The sequence below is a fragment of the Suricata suricatta genome, chromosome 12 (genome assembly GCF_006229205.1).
Source record: "Suricata suricatta isolate VVHF042 chromosome 12, meerkat_22Aug2017_6uvM2_HiC, whole genome shotgun sequence".
NCBI classification, from domain to species: Eukaryota; Metazoa; Chordata; class Mammalia; order Carnivora; family Herpestidae; genus Suricata; species Suricata suricatta.
The window spans coordinates 83,238,780-83,253,158 of NC_043711.1; the positions used below are offsets into that span (position 1 = coordinate 83,238,780).

General features: G+C 44.6%; 2 protein-coding genes across 2 annotated transcripts in view; one reads left to right on the forward strand and one right to left on the reverse strand.

The window, feature by feature from the left end:
* The window catches only part of ACSS2 (acyl-CoA synthetase short chain family member 2), a 16,944-nt gene extending 15,951 nt beyond the window's left edge, over window positions 1–993 (reverse strand). The window contains exon 1 of the mRNA XM_029917941.1: window positions 947–993. Coding sequence (XP_029773801.1) covers window positions 947–993 — 47 coding nt within the window. The remainder of the gene's footprint in view (window positions 1–946) is intronic.
* A 117-nt stretch (window positions 994–1,110) lies between these two features.
* GSS (glutathione synthetase) lies at window positions 1,111–12,694 on the forward strand. The gene is made up of 8 exons (XM_029917943.1): window positions 1,111–1,130; window positions 2,974–3,282; window positions 3,385–3,462; window positions 5,298–5,364; window positions 8,246–8,440; window positions 8,943–9,024; window positions 10,958–11,147; window positions 12,139–12,694. Exons 1-8 carry the CDS (start codon window positions 1,111–1,113, stop codon window positions 12,260–12,262), a joined length of 1,065 nt encoding a protein of 354 aa, XP_029773803.1. The 3' UTR covers window positions 12,263–12,694.
* The last annotated feature ends 1,685 nt before the right edge of the window (window positions 12,695–14,379 follow it).

The following is a 14,379-nucleotide window of genomic DNA, read 5'->3' on the forward strand; positions in this document are numbered from 1 at the left end:
GGGGGGAAAAGAAGTGGTGGTGATGGTGGAGGGCACTTGAGGGGAAGAGCACTGGGTGTTGTATGGAAAACAATTTGACAATAAAATATTATGGAGGAAAAATAAATAAATAAATAAATAAATAAATAATAAAAAATTTAAAAAAGATTAAAAAAATAAAAAGAAGCCTGGGAAATGAATTAGGATGCCAATTTAGACATTTATTCAAACTCTTTCAAATATAGTGCCTGTGGTTAGAATGAGTAGGGATGAGAAAGGAGGATTCTTGGTATAAAATGTTGGGAGCTATAATCAGGAGTCCTCACTCCCAGCCAGCACACTACTGCCACTTCACCTTGCTTAGCTGACAACTTTCCTAGGCCTGTTCCCAAAATACTGTTCAGAACTGAAGGCAGGAGGTAGAATATGTGTTCCGAGTCTGGCTGTGATTATTTGGCAGAGGGAAGGCTGACTTAACTAGGGAATGTGGTTCCACTTTAACCTAGAGCTTCCAGCTGCCCTTCGCCGCTTCTTTTTGGAAGTGGGCCAGCCTGGGCCAGGTGCCACCTTCCCACCCATGAGCAGAGCAAATCAGGCTGCAATATGAAAAGCCAAGGCCATTGGCCCTTGGGTATCTCAAGGCAAGATGGCTTATGAAAGCACCATTTCTAGCTTGTCTCTAAGATACCCAACTCAAAGCTAAGACTCCGCATAATGTCATGTCTGACCCTAAAGAGATTTTGGGCAAGCCAGGAGAGGAGGCATACTAGGACCTGTATTTCAGCTAAGTGGAAAGGAGTCAGGCAGAATGTAGTCCAAGAGGTTCAGCTGAGGTAGAGAACAGCAGAGACAAACAGACCAGAGGCCCAAGTATAGGAGGAGGAAATCCATACTTAGATTTCTAAGCCAGAGTCTGGCCACCCAAGAGTCTCAGCAAGAAGCCATGGGCACAGAGCAATATGGCTACAGCAGAAATGGAGTTTGGTACTGCTGAGCCTTGTCGCTCAAGATCATCTGGTGAGAGACTGAACCTGTCTTTGACAACTAAAAATGGCTTGATTGGTAGCCAAACAGACAGTTCCCAGCATTAGCTTTTCCCTTTGTCCTTCAGCTCCTCCCTCTTTAAGAAATATGTCGACGGACTTCGAGCTGTATTACAAAGCAGTAATCATCAAGATAGTATAGTACTGGCACAAAAACAGACATTCAGTTAATGGAACAGAATAAAGAACCCAGAAATGGACCCATAAACATTGGCCAACTAATCTTTGACAAAGCAGGAAGGAATATTCAATGGAATAAAGACAGTCTCTTCAGCAAGTGGTGCTGGGAAAACTGGACAGAAACATGGAGAAAAATGAACCTGGACCACTTTCTTACACCATACACAAAAATAAATCACAATGGATGAAAGACCTAAGACAGGAAGCCATCGATATCCTCAAGGAGGAAGAGACAGGAAACTCTTTGACCTTGGCTGCAGCAACTTCTTACTCAACATGTCTCCAGAGGCAAGGGAAACAAAAGCAAAAATGAATTATTGGGACCTCATCAAAATTAAAAACTTCTGCACAGCGGAGGAAACAATCAGCAAATCTAAAAGGCAACCAATGGAATGGGAGAAGATAGTTGCAAACAACATCGGATAAAGGGTTAGTATCTAAAATCTATAAAGAACTTATCAAACTCAACACCCCCCCCCAAAAAAAAACAATCCAATGAAGAAATGGGCTAAAGACATGAACAGACACTTCTCCAAAGAAGACATCCAGATGGCCAACAGACATATGAAATGATGCTCAACATCACTCATCATCAGGGAAATACAAATCAAAACCACAATGAGATACCACCCCACATCTGTCAGAATGGCTAACATTAACAACTCAGGCAACAACAGATGTTGGTGAAGATGTGGTGAAAGCAGATCTCTTTTGCACTGCTGGTACAAATGCAAACTGGTACAACCACTCTGGAAAACAATATTGAGGTTCCTCAAAAAATTAAAAATAGAACTACCCTACACCCAGCAGTTGCACTACTAGGAATTTATCCAAGGTATATGCTGTTTTGAAGGGGCACATACACCCCAATGTTTATAGCAGCACTATCAACAATAGCCAAAATATTTAAAGAGCCCAAATGTCCATTGATGGATGAATGGATAAAGAAGATGTGGTATATACACACAATGGAGTATTACTCGGCAATCAAAAAGAATGAAATCTTGCCATTTGCAACTACGTGGATGGAACTAGAGGGTATTGTGCTAAGTGAAATTAGTCAAAGAAAGACAAATATCATATGACTTCACTCATATGAGGACTTTAAGATACAAAACAGAGGAACATTACAGGAAGGGGAGCAAAAATAATATAAGAACAGGGAGGGGGACCGAAGCGTAAGAGACTCTTAAATACAGAGATCAAACAGGGTCATTGGAGGGGCTGTGGGAGGGGGGATGGGCTAAATGGGTAATGGACATTAAGGAATCTACTCTTAAATCATTGTTGCACTAATGCCAACTAACTTGGATGTAAATTTTAAAAATTAATAAATTATTTAATAAAAAAAGAAAAAAAAATTGTTTCAGAGGAAAAAAATGTTGATAGCAGAAAGAAAGAGGTCAGGTGAGCCTTGATGATACCATTAATAACTGTGGGACCAAATGTGTCCTGTGTATATCACAGAAATGTTGGGAGGCCCCAAGAGATAAATCCATATTTATAGATGGCTTTATAGGGTTCTGTAGGATTCCAATGAGCTATTATAATGTATCATGCAAGAGCCACACACTCCTTTATTATATGCTTTACAATCTAGTGATAGGGTCACTAGCCTCCAACTCTAAGCATTATTCTTCTATAAAATATTTTTTAGTAATTTCACCTGTTTATTCCTCTAGAAAGATTTAAAAATCATTATTTTAAGTTTTAAGAAAAGGTCATCTTGGGTTTTTTAAATTATTTTAAATCTAAACTTTAATTTGCATAGAAAATTAACATCATTACAATATTTATCTACCGGCTGGAGAAGGAACAGAGACATCTCCATTTTTTCAAGTTTCCTAATTTCAGGAAATAATGTGTTAGAGTCTCAGGACCTTTCTGAGTTGAGTGAATATCTGCTCTTTCAGGGAAGGTATGTTCTCCTGAAGGTGTGGGATGAAGGGAGGACAAGTTTTGTAGCCACATCAACCAACTATGCTTACTCTTTCCCCAGTGCTCTGGTGCTACTGATTGCTCAAGAGAAGGAACGGAACATATTTGACCAGCGTGCTATAGAGAATGAGCTACTAGCCCAGTAAGTAAAGAAGGGGAGACCTCCAGATAATGGCACCAGGCTTGTGAAGAACTACTTAGAACAGAGCATCCATTCCCTTTAACCTTTGACCATCTTTCCCAGGAATATCCATGTAATCCGTCGAAGGTTTGAAGATGTCTCTGAAAAGGGATCTCTAGACCAAGACCGAAGGCTGTTTATGTAAGTGTCCAGGGAGCATTCCCCAGCAATCTGATAGAGGGCTACTTTAGGAAACTTACTCTGCTACCCATTTCCCCCAATAACCCTTTCTTCTGGGAGATGTGATGGCTTGCTTCCTTCTCTCTGAATTTTAGCGGCAAAATACCCCATCATCTGAGGAAAGTCTGGAGAAGGCTTGGTCATATACTGCTTCTAAAGTGTTGTATCAGAGTTACTGACTTTTTTTTTCCTTAGAGAAAGTGCAAAGTTCAAGTGGGGGAAATGGGCAGAAGGAGAGAGAGAGAATCCTAAGCATCCTAAGCAGATTCCACACTCAGCACAGAGTCAAACACGGGGCTCAATCCCATGATGCCTGGGATCATGACCTGAGCTGAAACCAAGAGTTGGATACTTAACTGAATGAGCCACCCAGGCACCCCAGCACTAATGACATTCTTGATAAGGGCCATCTTAAAATAACCCTGGTTTTCATATGTCCCTGAACTCCTAAAAGTTTTCTTGCCCCTCTTGGTAGCTGGTCAAGTCAGGCCTAGGCTGTTGGGCTGGGCAGTCAAGAAGAGAAATAGCATGGGACGCCTGGGTGGCTCAGTCAGTTAGGAGTCTGACTTCAGCTCAGGTCATGATCTCACTGCTGTGAGTTCAAGCCCCGCATCAGGCTCTGTGCTGACAGCTCAGAGCCTGTAGCCTGCTTTGGCTTCTGTGTGTGTCTCTCTCTCTGCTCCTCACCCACTTGTGCTCTGTCTCTTTCACTCTCTCAGAAATAAATAAATGTTTAAAAAAATTAAAAAAAAAAAAAAGAGGAATAGCTTGCTCATTCTGTGATTGATCTGGGAGCTGCTCTCTGAGCTCAGGCAAGATATTATGGGGCCTGGATTTGTGTTCCAGGCCAGGCCCTGTGCTTCCTGCTTCCCCACATGGGGCTTCCACCAAGTGACTTTAGTACCACTTAGTTGGGTAGCATTGTTTGCAACACACATTATTTAGACCTGGAATTTATAGGGTTGGTTTTTTTTCAAATTTATGATTTTTTTAAATGTTTTATTTATTTATTTTTGAGAGTGTGAGCAGGGAAGGGGTAGAGAGAGGGGACAGAGAATCCCAAGCAGGCTCTGCGCTGTCAGCACAGAGCCTAATGCAGGGCTGGAGCTCACAAACTGTGAGATCATGACCTGAGCCAAAGTTGGACACTTAACTGACTGACCCACCCAGGCTCCCCTTAAGTAGTATAATACAAGTATGTTTTGCTAGTCATGGCAATATGACTCTGAGGCTCAGTAATTTTTAGCTCACTTCAAAAAAAAATTATCTTGGGGTGCCTGGGTGGCTCAGTCAGTTAAGTGTCCGAGTTCGGCTCAGGTCATGATCTCACGGCTCATGGGTTCAAGCCCTGTGTCGGGCTCTGTGCTAACAGCTCAGAGCCTGGAGCCTGCTTCGGATCCTATATTCCCTCTCTCTCTGACCCCCCATCCCGGACTCCGCGACTTATTCTCTGTCTCTTATCTCTCTTGAAAATAAATAAAAATTAAAAAAAATTTTTTTTAAGTTATCTGATTTGATTCTGGTTGCCTTCTTGCTTCTGCCTGGCCTTCCTACAATGACTCTAGATCTGAAATATTCTAAAGTATTCCTTACTGTACACTCTCAAGTTTTTAATGGAAGAAGTGGTGTTATGGGTATATCTACTTTCATTGCTTCCAGTGAACCCTGTCCAGGCAGCCTGTGTGGTCTGGCTTTCAAAGAAGCCAAACTCATTTGGATGCACTGTGAAATATACTAAACCACTGAACATATCAGTTATAATTTAACATAGCAGCATTCTCTATTCTGTGTTCTAGGGATGGCCAGGAAGTTGCTGTGGTTTATTTCCGGGATGGGTACATGCCGAGTCAGTACAGTGGACAGGTTGGTATTCTGTTAGATCATTCTCTTCCTCCTAGGACCCAGAATCGTTCCTCAGAGACCTAGCTCAGGCATCACAAAAACCTGGATTCTTCCCTAAGCCCTGACCTCAGTTCCTCCTCAGAAAATTACTGCTGGAACCTCTTATTCTCCCACAAGCTTTTTACTATCTCTCACTCTTTACAAACAGACTGTCTTCTAGAATCTGAATCCTCAGGAATCCATTTTGCTTCAGTCATTCACACTGTTTCTAGAGATATACTGGCAAATGTTTTTTTAATGTTTATTTATTTTTGAGAGAGACAGAGAGTGAGTGGGGGAGGAGCAGAGAGAGAGGGAGACATAGAATCCAAAGCAGGCTCAAGGCTCTGAGCTGTTAGCACAGAGCCTGTCATGAGACTTGAACCCATGAACTATGAGATCATGACCTGAGCCAATGGTGGATGCTCAACCAACTGACCCACCGAGGCACCCTCTGGCAAATATTTAACAGTCATCTTTTTCAGGGAGAAAGCCCTAGTTTGTAGCATTTGCTGATTTCTATGGTATATTTTTCTTTTTTTAACTGCTTCAGCAAGAACATTTTTTTTTACTCCTTATTTTATTTTTTTTAAGTAATCTCTATACCCAACATGAGGCTCAAACCTACAACTCTGAGATCAACAGTCTTATGCTCTACAGACTGAGCCAGCTAGGCGCCCCCAACCTGCTTAACATTTCTGAACACAGAGATGAGTACAATCATCTGGGTAGCTAATGCAAACCAGTTCTACCAAACCGCTGAGCATCTCCTTCCTGCCAACTCTTACTTCTCTTTTATCTGTGTCAGAAAGTTTTTCTCTCCATTCATGTTAATGACGGTAATGATATCACCTTATCTTGCTATCCTACCATGTAATTTCAAAATTACTTTCCACATCCATTATTTCATTTTGTCCTTAAAACCACTGTGTGAGGTGTATAATTATGGACATTATACAGATGGAGAAACTAAGGTTTGGAGAGATCTAGGGGCTTGTCTGAGATCTCACAGGGAGTTCCCAGGTTTTTTGATTCTCAGTCCAGTAGCATATCCAGTATATTGTTCTTCTTCCTCTTCCCCTAATCCACAGCATGGAGAAGCTAAGAAGTCCTGCTTTCACTTGGGAGAAATAAGTTAGAAAATACCATGATCAGTATGCTTGGGGTTATAAGCCTTTGGCTCTGCCTGTGTGTGACCATGGACAGGTTTCTGACCCTTTCTGGGCTCAATTCTGTAAACTGAAGAAACTATACTCAAAAAATGAGGGAGCTCCTTCCAGATCTTTAATTCTTTGAATGTAGGATTTTTTCCCTTGACCCAGCTGTATAGGGAACAGTTCCGTAGAGTGGAAGCTTTGTGGAAGGTGCTTTCCTCTAGAAAGTTTAGTGGTGGGAACTTGCTGACTAGAAATGACAAAACTGTCCACAGGGGATTTGGGGGATCCAGGCTCCAGAAGGGGCCACAGAAAACTTTAAAAAGAGGTTGAGCTAACAGGGAAAGAAAGTTGTACATGAGGAGGACATATTTAGGGGATTGAGAAACTCAGCCCAGGTTTAGAATTTGAAGATAAATCTGCAAGGCTTAGTGACTTCTTAGGTGACCTTGGGAATGCTCCTACTCATCTCCTAATTTTGCTTCCCTGCTTTTTACAAAATGGAGTACTTCTCTGGATTTCTCTCTGATGTTCCGGGTACCTGTAACTCTGCCTAGAACATCAAAGGTGGCTGAGATTCTTGGTAAAAACCAGGCAAAGGTGCTGCAGGTGGACTGATTGTATGAAAGGGAGGATAATATGGATGGTTGTGGATGGTACTCCTCAGGCCTTAGCCTTTATCCTGCTGTGGTCAGTTTAATGTGGTCTGGAGTCAAGGACAGGTTATCCACCAGTGTCTGAGAATAGGGACTTCTGCTGTTTACCTGCCTCTCACACACTAAACTCCTAGTACATCAGACCATTCCATGCAGGCTTTTGCTAATCATTCTGCTCATCTGAATATGTCTTCCCTATTGAGTCTGAACTGTCAGACCCTATCTGACTACTCAGATTTCACTTCATTAAACAACAATCACAAATAATTTTTGAGCACTGTGTTAGACACTGAGGATACAAAAGAAATAAGACAAAAAGGGCCAGAGCTCACATTTTGGTCAGGGAGATGGTCATCAGAAAGCAAGAAAAAAATAGAAAAAAAAATTGAGGGAATAGAAGAAATAGAGGGAAACTCTGAATAAAATAATAGAGTGAAAAGATAGAGAATTATGGGAAACCCACACTAAATAGGGTGGTTTGAGCTGAAACCTAAGGATGAGAAGGATCTAATCATCCATTGGAAAAGCCAAAAGGAAAAGACTTTCAGGCAGAGGGAAAGCGGCAAATGCTATGGCCCTTAGGTGGAGTGACATCTGTGTGTTTAAGGACTAACTGGCCTGTATGGCTGGACTGTGAGAGTGGGATGGAGAGATGTCATGAAACTGACATAGTTGAAAGGGGGACAGGAGGCAGATCCTCCAGGATCTGTGGGCTGTGGTAAGGAGTTTGGATTTTATTTGAAGTACAGTAGGAACCTGAGCTCATATACAAGTGTCCTACCTCTTTCAAACCTCTTCATCCACTTTTTTACACCCTTATCTTCTGTTATTTTCCTTTTAATTATAGTCATGTACCACTGTGCTAAACTGTGAGCTCCCTGAGGGCAAAAATCCTACATATTGAAGAATCCACATCTGCCTCACAAAGAGTTGCAATGACCCTGGGAGATGATGAATGTGAAGATAGTAGGCATGATACCTGGCATCTGATGGGTGCTCAGTAAAGGTCAGCCAAATAAAGTAGAATTCCTTTTGTTTTTCTTCCCTCTGCAGAACTGGGAAGCACGCCTGCTGCTGGAGAGGTCATGTGCTATTAAGTGCCCGGATATTGCCACCCAGCTGGCTGGGACTAAGAAGGTGCAGCAGGAACTGAGCAGAATGGGTGTGCTGGAGATGTTGCTCCCTGGCCAGCCTGAGACTGTGTCCCGCCTCCGTGCCACCTTTGCTGGCCTCTACTCACTGGACATGGTGTGTGGGCAGCCTCTTTCTCCTACCACAGCCCTTCTGGGTTGCAGGAACCCAGAACTCAATGTATTGGGGAGGCTAGAGCCGGCAGTGGGCTGGGCATGGGTCAGTGATGCTCTATGAGAACCCCTAGAGCCCTGGGGAAGGGGGCTAGAGTCCATTGTTGCTCCCTCAGCAAAGGTGGAGATCCAGATAAGAGATGGAAAGGGGAAGGAGCTGAGGAGGACAGCAGGAATTGACAGCAGGAATTGGGGAATATCTATATATGCTTTCCAGGCCTTTTTCTATGGAGCCCTGACCTGTTGCCAGAATAAGCTTGTTCTCATTGTACTTGTTGCTTTAGGGGATTTGTTGGGGTCACATCCAGATAGTAGTATTTAGCCTGAAGGAGCTATCACTCTTCCCCCTCCTATTTTTCCTCTGACGCTGCTCTGCAGAACCAGCAGGATTGAAGATCCTGTCCCTGGTTAAGACTGTTGGTAACTGCTTTCTTGCTTCCTGCCAGGGTGAAGAAGGGGACCAGGCCATTACTGAGGCCCTTGCTGCCCCTAGCCAGTTCGTGCTAAAACCCCAGAGAGAGGGTGGAGGTAGGTGGTTCCCCCTTTTAGGGCTGCTCAGTGGAAGGGAAGGGGGCTAGCAGGCTGTTACCAATGCTGACTGACACTTGCTATGGGCACAGTCCCAGGCTCTAGGGGACATAGGATGAACTGACACAGGCCTTCACCTTGGACAGTGTCCCAGGAGACCCTGTGATCAAGTGCTGTTGAGGACAGAGGAATCTGATTCTTTTTTTTTTTTTTTTAAGTTCTAAGCAGGTTGTACTTTATTTTTTTTTAATTGAATAGTTTATTGTCAAATTGGTTTCCATATAACACCCAGTGCTTCTCCCCACAAGTGCCCCCCACCATGACCATCACCCCCTCCCCCTTCAGTCCACGGTTTGTTTTCAGTATTCAGTAGTCTCTCATGATTTGTATCTCCCATTCTCCCCAGCTCTCCTTCCCCCTTCCTCTCCCTATGGTCCTCTGTTAGGTTTCTCCTGTTAGACCTATGAGTGCAAACATGGTATCTGTCTTTCTCTGCCTGACTTATTTCGCTTAGCATGACACCCTCGAGGTCCATCCACTTTCCTACAAATGGCCAGATTTCATTCTTCCTCATTGCCATATAGTACTCCACATCTTCTTGATCCATTCATCAGGTGATGGACATTTAGGCTCTTTCCATGATTTGGCTATTGTAGAAAGTACCACTATGAACATTGGGGTACATGTGCTCCTATACATCAGCACGTCTAGGAATCTGATTAAACATTAACTGGAGGGTTTGGACATGTTTAGTCTGTGGCTAGATTGTGGGGAAGTGCAATAGGGCATTTCAGGAGGCTGAATATCTTCCTGCCAGGTTTGAACTCCTTGAGGGCAGGGATCATGTCTGTCCACAGACTCAGAGGAAATGAGTTTTGATCCTGGTCTTAAGGGATAGGTAGGAGTTTGCCAGGCGGAAAAGGAGGGAGAGTATTCCATACAGAAGGAGCAGTCTCAGGGAGAGGCACTGGTCCACGGAAGTGTGGTACATTTGGAGATTAATGAATAGCTGGTAACGGTTAGAATACAGCATGAAAGATGGAAGCAGGCAGGGATTTGAGCTGGAAAAGATGGTTTGGGACATGATTATAGAGAACATTAAAAATATGTCTAGGAAATTGGATTTTAACCTAAGGGTCATGGGAATCCATTAGAGATTTTTAAGGAGGAAATAGAGACACACAGCTGATCCAGGATCCATGTTTCAGCCATGGTAGAGCATGTCCTGGATGAGGGAAGACACTGGCAATGGACATCATAGAGGAGGCTGGTTTAGTTGTCCAAAAGAGCAATGTAGATGCCTGGGCTAGGGCTATGACATTGTAAGAGTAGAGACTGAAGAGACACGTATGAGTTAGTGACAGGTAATGGAGAGGGAAGAGTTAAATATGAGTCAGGGATGCCTTTCACCTGATTGGGAGCAAGAAGATGTAGAAAGGGCAGGTTCCAGACAGAAGTAATGAGTTCTATTTGGACATGCTGAGTTTGTTTTGGGATCCTATGGGATATTCATGCGATGTCTAGAACAGGGAGCTTAAGTTAAAGATTTGGGAGTTCCACAAGTCATAGAATATAGATAGAGCCTTAGAAATCTCCCTGGGAAAAAAAGTATTCATGGATGAGAGAAGAGGGTACAGGTGGATTCCTTGGTAATCCCAGCATTTAAGAGGAGCAGGAGCCAGTTAGAGACCGTGATAAAGAAAGCCATAGACAAGTAGGAGAACCAAGGCAGGATGGTATGGGGAAGGTATGTTTGCTTATGTGAGAAAGGGCTCTCCTATTAAAGTGCCATTCCCTCCTTGACAGCCAGGCCTTCCCTGGCTTCAGTGAACTTGTGTCAGGAACCGAGGCTGCTCACTAGACCACAGAAGTAGGGACACAGAGTGGAGAAGGTAGGCAGAGGGTCAAGGGTAACTGGCCAGTGCTATTGCAGGTAATAACCTATATGGGGAGGAGATGGTGCAGGCCCTGGAGCGGCTGAAGGACAGTGAGGAGAGGGCCTCCTACATCCTCATGGAGAAGATCGAACCTGAGCCTTTTGGAAATTGTCTGCTACGGCCTGGCAACCCTGTCCGAGTGGTCCAGTGCATCTCAGAGCTGGGCATCTTCGGAGTCTATGTCAGGTGAGCCAGTCAAGGGGGTCTCCTCCTTGCCAGATAGTCACCCAAGTGAGCCCAGGGGGAGAAGTGAACAGGGAGCAAGAATCCTGGGCTTCAGTCCCAGCTCTGCCTGTCCCTAGCCATGTTACCTGTTTCCTTATCTATTACATGAGGCCAAGGACCCAAAACCTGCCCCGCTACAGGGCTATCATATGAAGCCTAGATGAGAAGTGCTTTGCAACTAGAAAGGATGTTCCAAGTAGTATCAAGATGGATGAGAAAGTAACCCTAGACTAGAAGGAGATCCCAGGGAAGAAGAGAATTTGGGTCCAGTTTCAGGCCACCAGGAGTTCTGGAGAAAGGTGGGATTGGCCAGCTAGAGGATAATCAGCTGGCTTTGAAAGACTGAGTGTCCCCTGGTTTGGATGTGAGCACTAAAGAAATAGGAAGGGAAGACCACTTGGGAATTTTTAAGGAATAGTTCCTGGTTCCTTAAACCACTTCCTGCAAAATATGCAATCCAAGATCAAAATAGGAATGGCAGATCCTACCATGCTCCTGACCAGAGCCTTCCCTCTAACCACTTAATAGCTCTTCCCTCTAACGACTTAATAGCCTGCCATGTCCCCCCAAACCCAACTACCACCACAGCCATCTTGAGAGAGAGGTAGAAAAGGAAACGTATAGCTACAGAACATGAAATGTGAGCCTGGCATCATGCTAAGTGCTTTTCCTGCTTTATTTAATACTCATGACCATCTTGCAAAGTGAGAGGTATTATCTTTATTTTAAATTGAAGAAATTGATATTTAGAAAGGCTGAGTAACTTGCTCAAAGACACAGAGCTAATAATTTCCAGCAACAATGCAAACCCAAATCTGATTATAAAATCCTAGCACCTTCTTGGGTGTAGTCAGTCAGTCATATACTGCTCAGATGGGACCAGGGAAGGATTTGGCTGTGGGGGCTGAGTCTTGGTAATGGAGTTGTGTGTCTCCTGTCTCCTTTTCTATAGGCAAGGAAAGACACTTGTGATGAACAAGCATGTGGGACATCTGCTTCGAACCAAAGCCATCGAGCATGCAGATGGTGGAGTGGCAGCAGGAGTGGCAGTCCTGGACAACCCATACCCTGTGTGAGGGCATAGCCAAGCCTGCCCAGACTTTGCTCAAGAGACCTTGTATCCCTCATACTTGTCATTCCTTACCTAGCCCCTCTGAGGGTCTTCCCTCCCTGCACCTTGGGAGGGCTGGTCTCTTCTGCTCTGGGAAGGATGAATGTTGGGTTCTTTTCCCCAGCTCTCCCCTCTGAGGACCAGAAAAGCTGTATTTCCCTTAGGTGAGATCTATAGGCCCCTAAATCCACAGAGTGTGGGTATAACTAAAAGGACGCTGATTTGAGGTAAGGGTCCATAACCCTGCCACCCACCCGCCTGTCAGCCCCTCCTCAGCCTTTTCAGCAGGTTCCAGTGTCTGACCTAGAATAGGACTGAGAGGTAGGAGAGGGGCAGTGAAGGGGCATAGCCTTTCCTCACCTCTGCCTTAAATAAAACAATATTGCTGATTCTCTGATTCCTTGGTTTATACACTTGAGGGGGGAGGAATTATAATCTGGGTCAGCACACTTAAAAGTGGCTTAGAACAGGGGAAGTGACTGGGTTATAATCAGAGTCTCCCTAGCCCCAGACCCTAGGATAGAACCCTGAAGTTCCAATCCTTAGTCACTCAGTAATGCTCCCATAGGATCATATGGAGAAAAGGGTCCCTGGCAGGAGCCCAGGAAATAATGCAGCTGTGAAGGGACATCACAGGTATGAACTGGCTTTAGCTGCTTTCTTGCTTAATTCAGGAGCTTGCCAAAGGGCCTATGAGTGAAGTCCTACCAAGATCTGCCCAAACCAAAAGTTTCTGGAAGGACTATATTGGGGTATGCCTGAGGAAAAACACTCCCTTTCCCATCCCCCACACAAATCAGAACAGCTCGCAAGTACACAGTCTGTAAGACACCTAAGAAAACAAGTCACTGCCTTCTTAAGGTCACAGACTTTATTCCTATAACCACAGGGCCTGAGCATGACTGGGGCCAAGAAGAATTTCATCTGAGAGTGTCTCTTATGGGCAGGACTGTTCATGGAAAGATGGGAACAGAGGACAAGGAAGACAAGCTCTTCTGGCCCTAGGAACAAAACACATTTACTCCAGCAAAGAAGCAGATAATCTGAAAACCCTCTGGAAACTGAGCTTGCCTGCACAGCCCGTGAAGCAAATGGGCAGACAAGCACTGCCATCTAGCATGAAGGGAATTCTAATCCGGAACAGAACCAGCAAAGTGTTTAAAAAAAATAATAATCAATTGTCCTGGGACTCACAAACAGGCATTTCTAAGGGCAAATGCATACCCAAGGTAAGTAGTGGTGCTTCCTGAGAGAGCTGACAGGATTACAGAGCTGCCTCCCTGCTTCAGTCTAGGCCCTCACTTGCCCTCTGCATACTTAACTTGGATAAGTGACATGACCTTCAGGTCCTGTTCTGGGCTCCAAGGGCTCTTAAAGTCTAGGGGCTCAGCAACCTGATGCTAACCTGAGTCATGTCCAATCTATCTGGCAACCACAGGAAGCTGCCTCCTCGCAGGGGCAAAGCTGGTCCTCAGTCCCATACAGCTGGTCCAGGGAGGTGGTATGGATCTGTACTGACCCTCAGCACTCCTGGATGGGGACAGGGAAGGTGGGGGAAACTTTGCAAAGCCAAGCAGGGGGAAGCCTGGGTAAAGGGCAGGGTCTTGTTTACTGGATGGTCAGGCAGCGGTTGTTGAAGAGCTGGCAGATGACAGTCGGGTCAGCCACAGTAGACGTGTCCCCCAGGTCATGGTCATTCTGAGCAATCTTCCGAAGCACCCGCCTCATGATTTTCCCTAGGGGACCACAGCCTTCTGATTATGTGGTGATAGCAATGACCCACTCCAGCCCTGCCAAAATGGCTTCCATCCACACACATTCTGCCACCACTAGGCCTTGGCCAATCCCAAACCCAATCACTTGAGGCCTTTGCACATACCTGAGCGGGTTTTAGGTAAGCCAGGTGCATTCTGGATATAATCCGGTGTGGCAATGGGGCCAATTTTTTCTCTAACTGTAACCAACAAAGCATTAAGCATTTCTTCAGTATCATTAGCCAGGCTCCCAAAACCATGGCTTTGTTCCCCACCTATTTCTTCTTCAAGGCCCTGCCCACAGAATAATTCTTAGAGTCACTGTCTC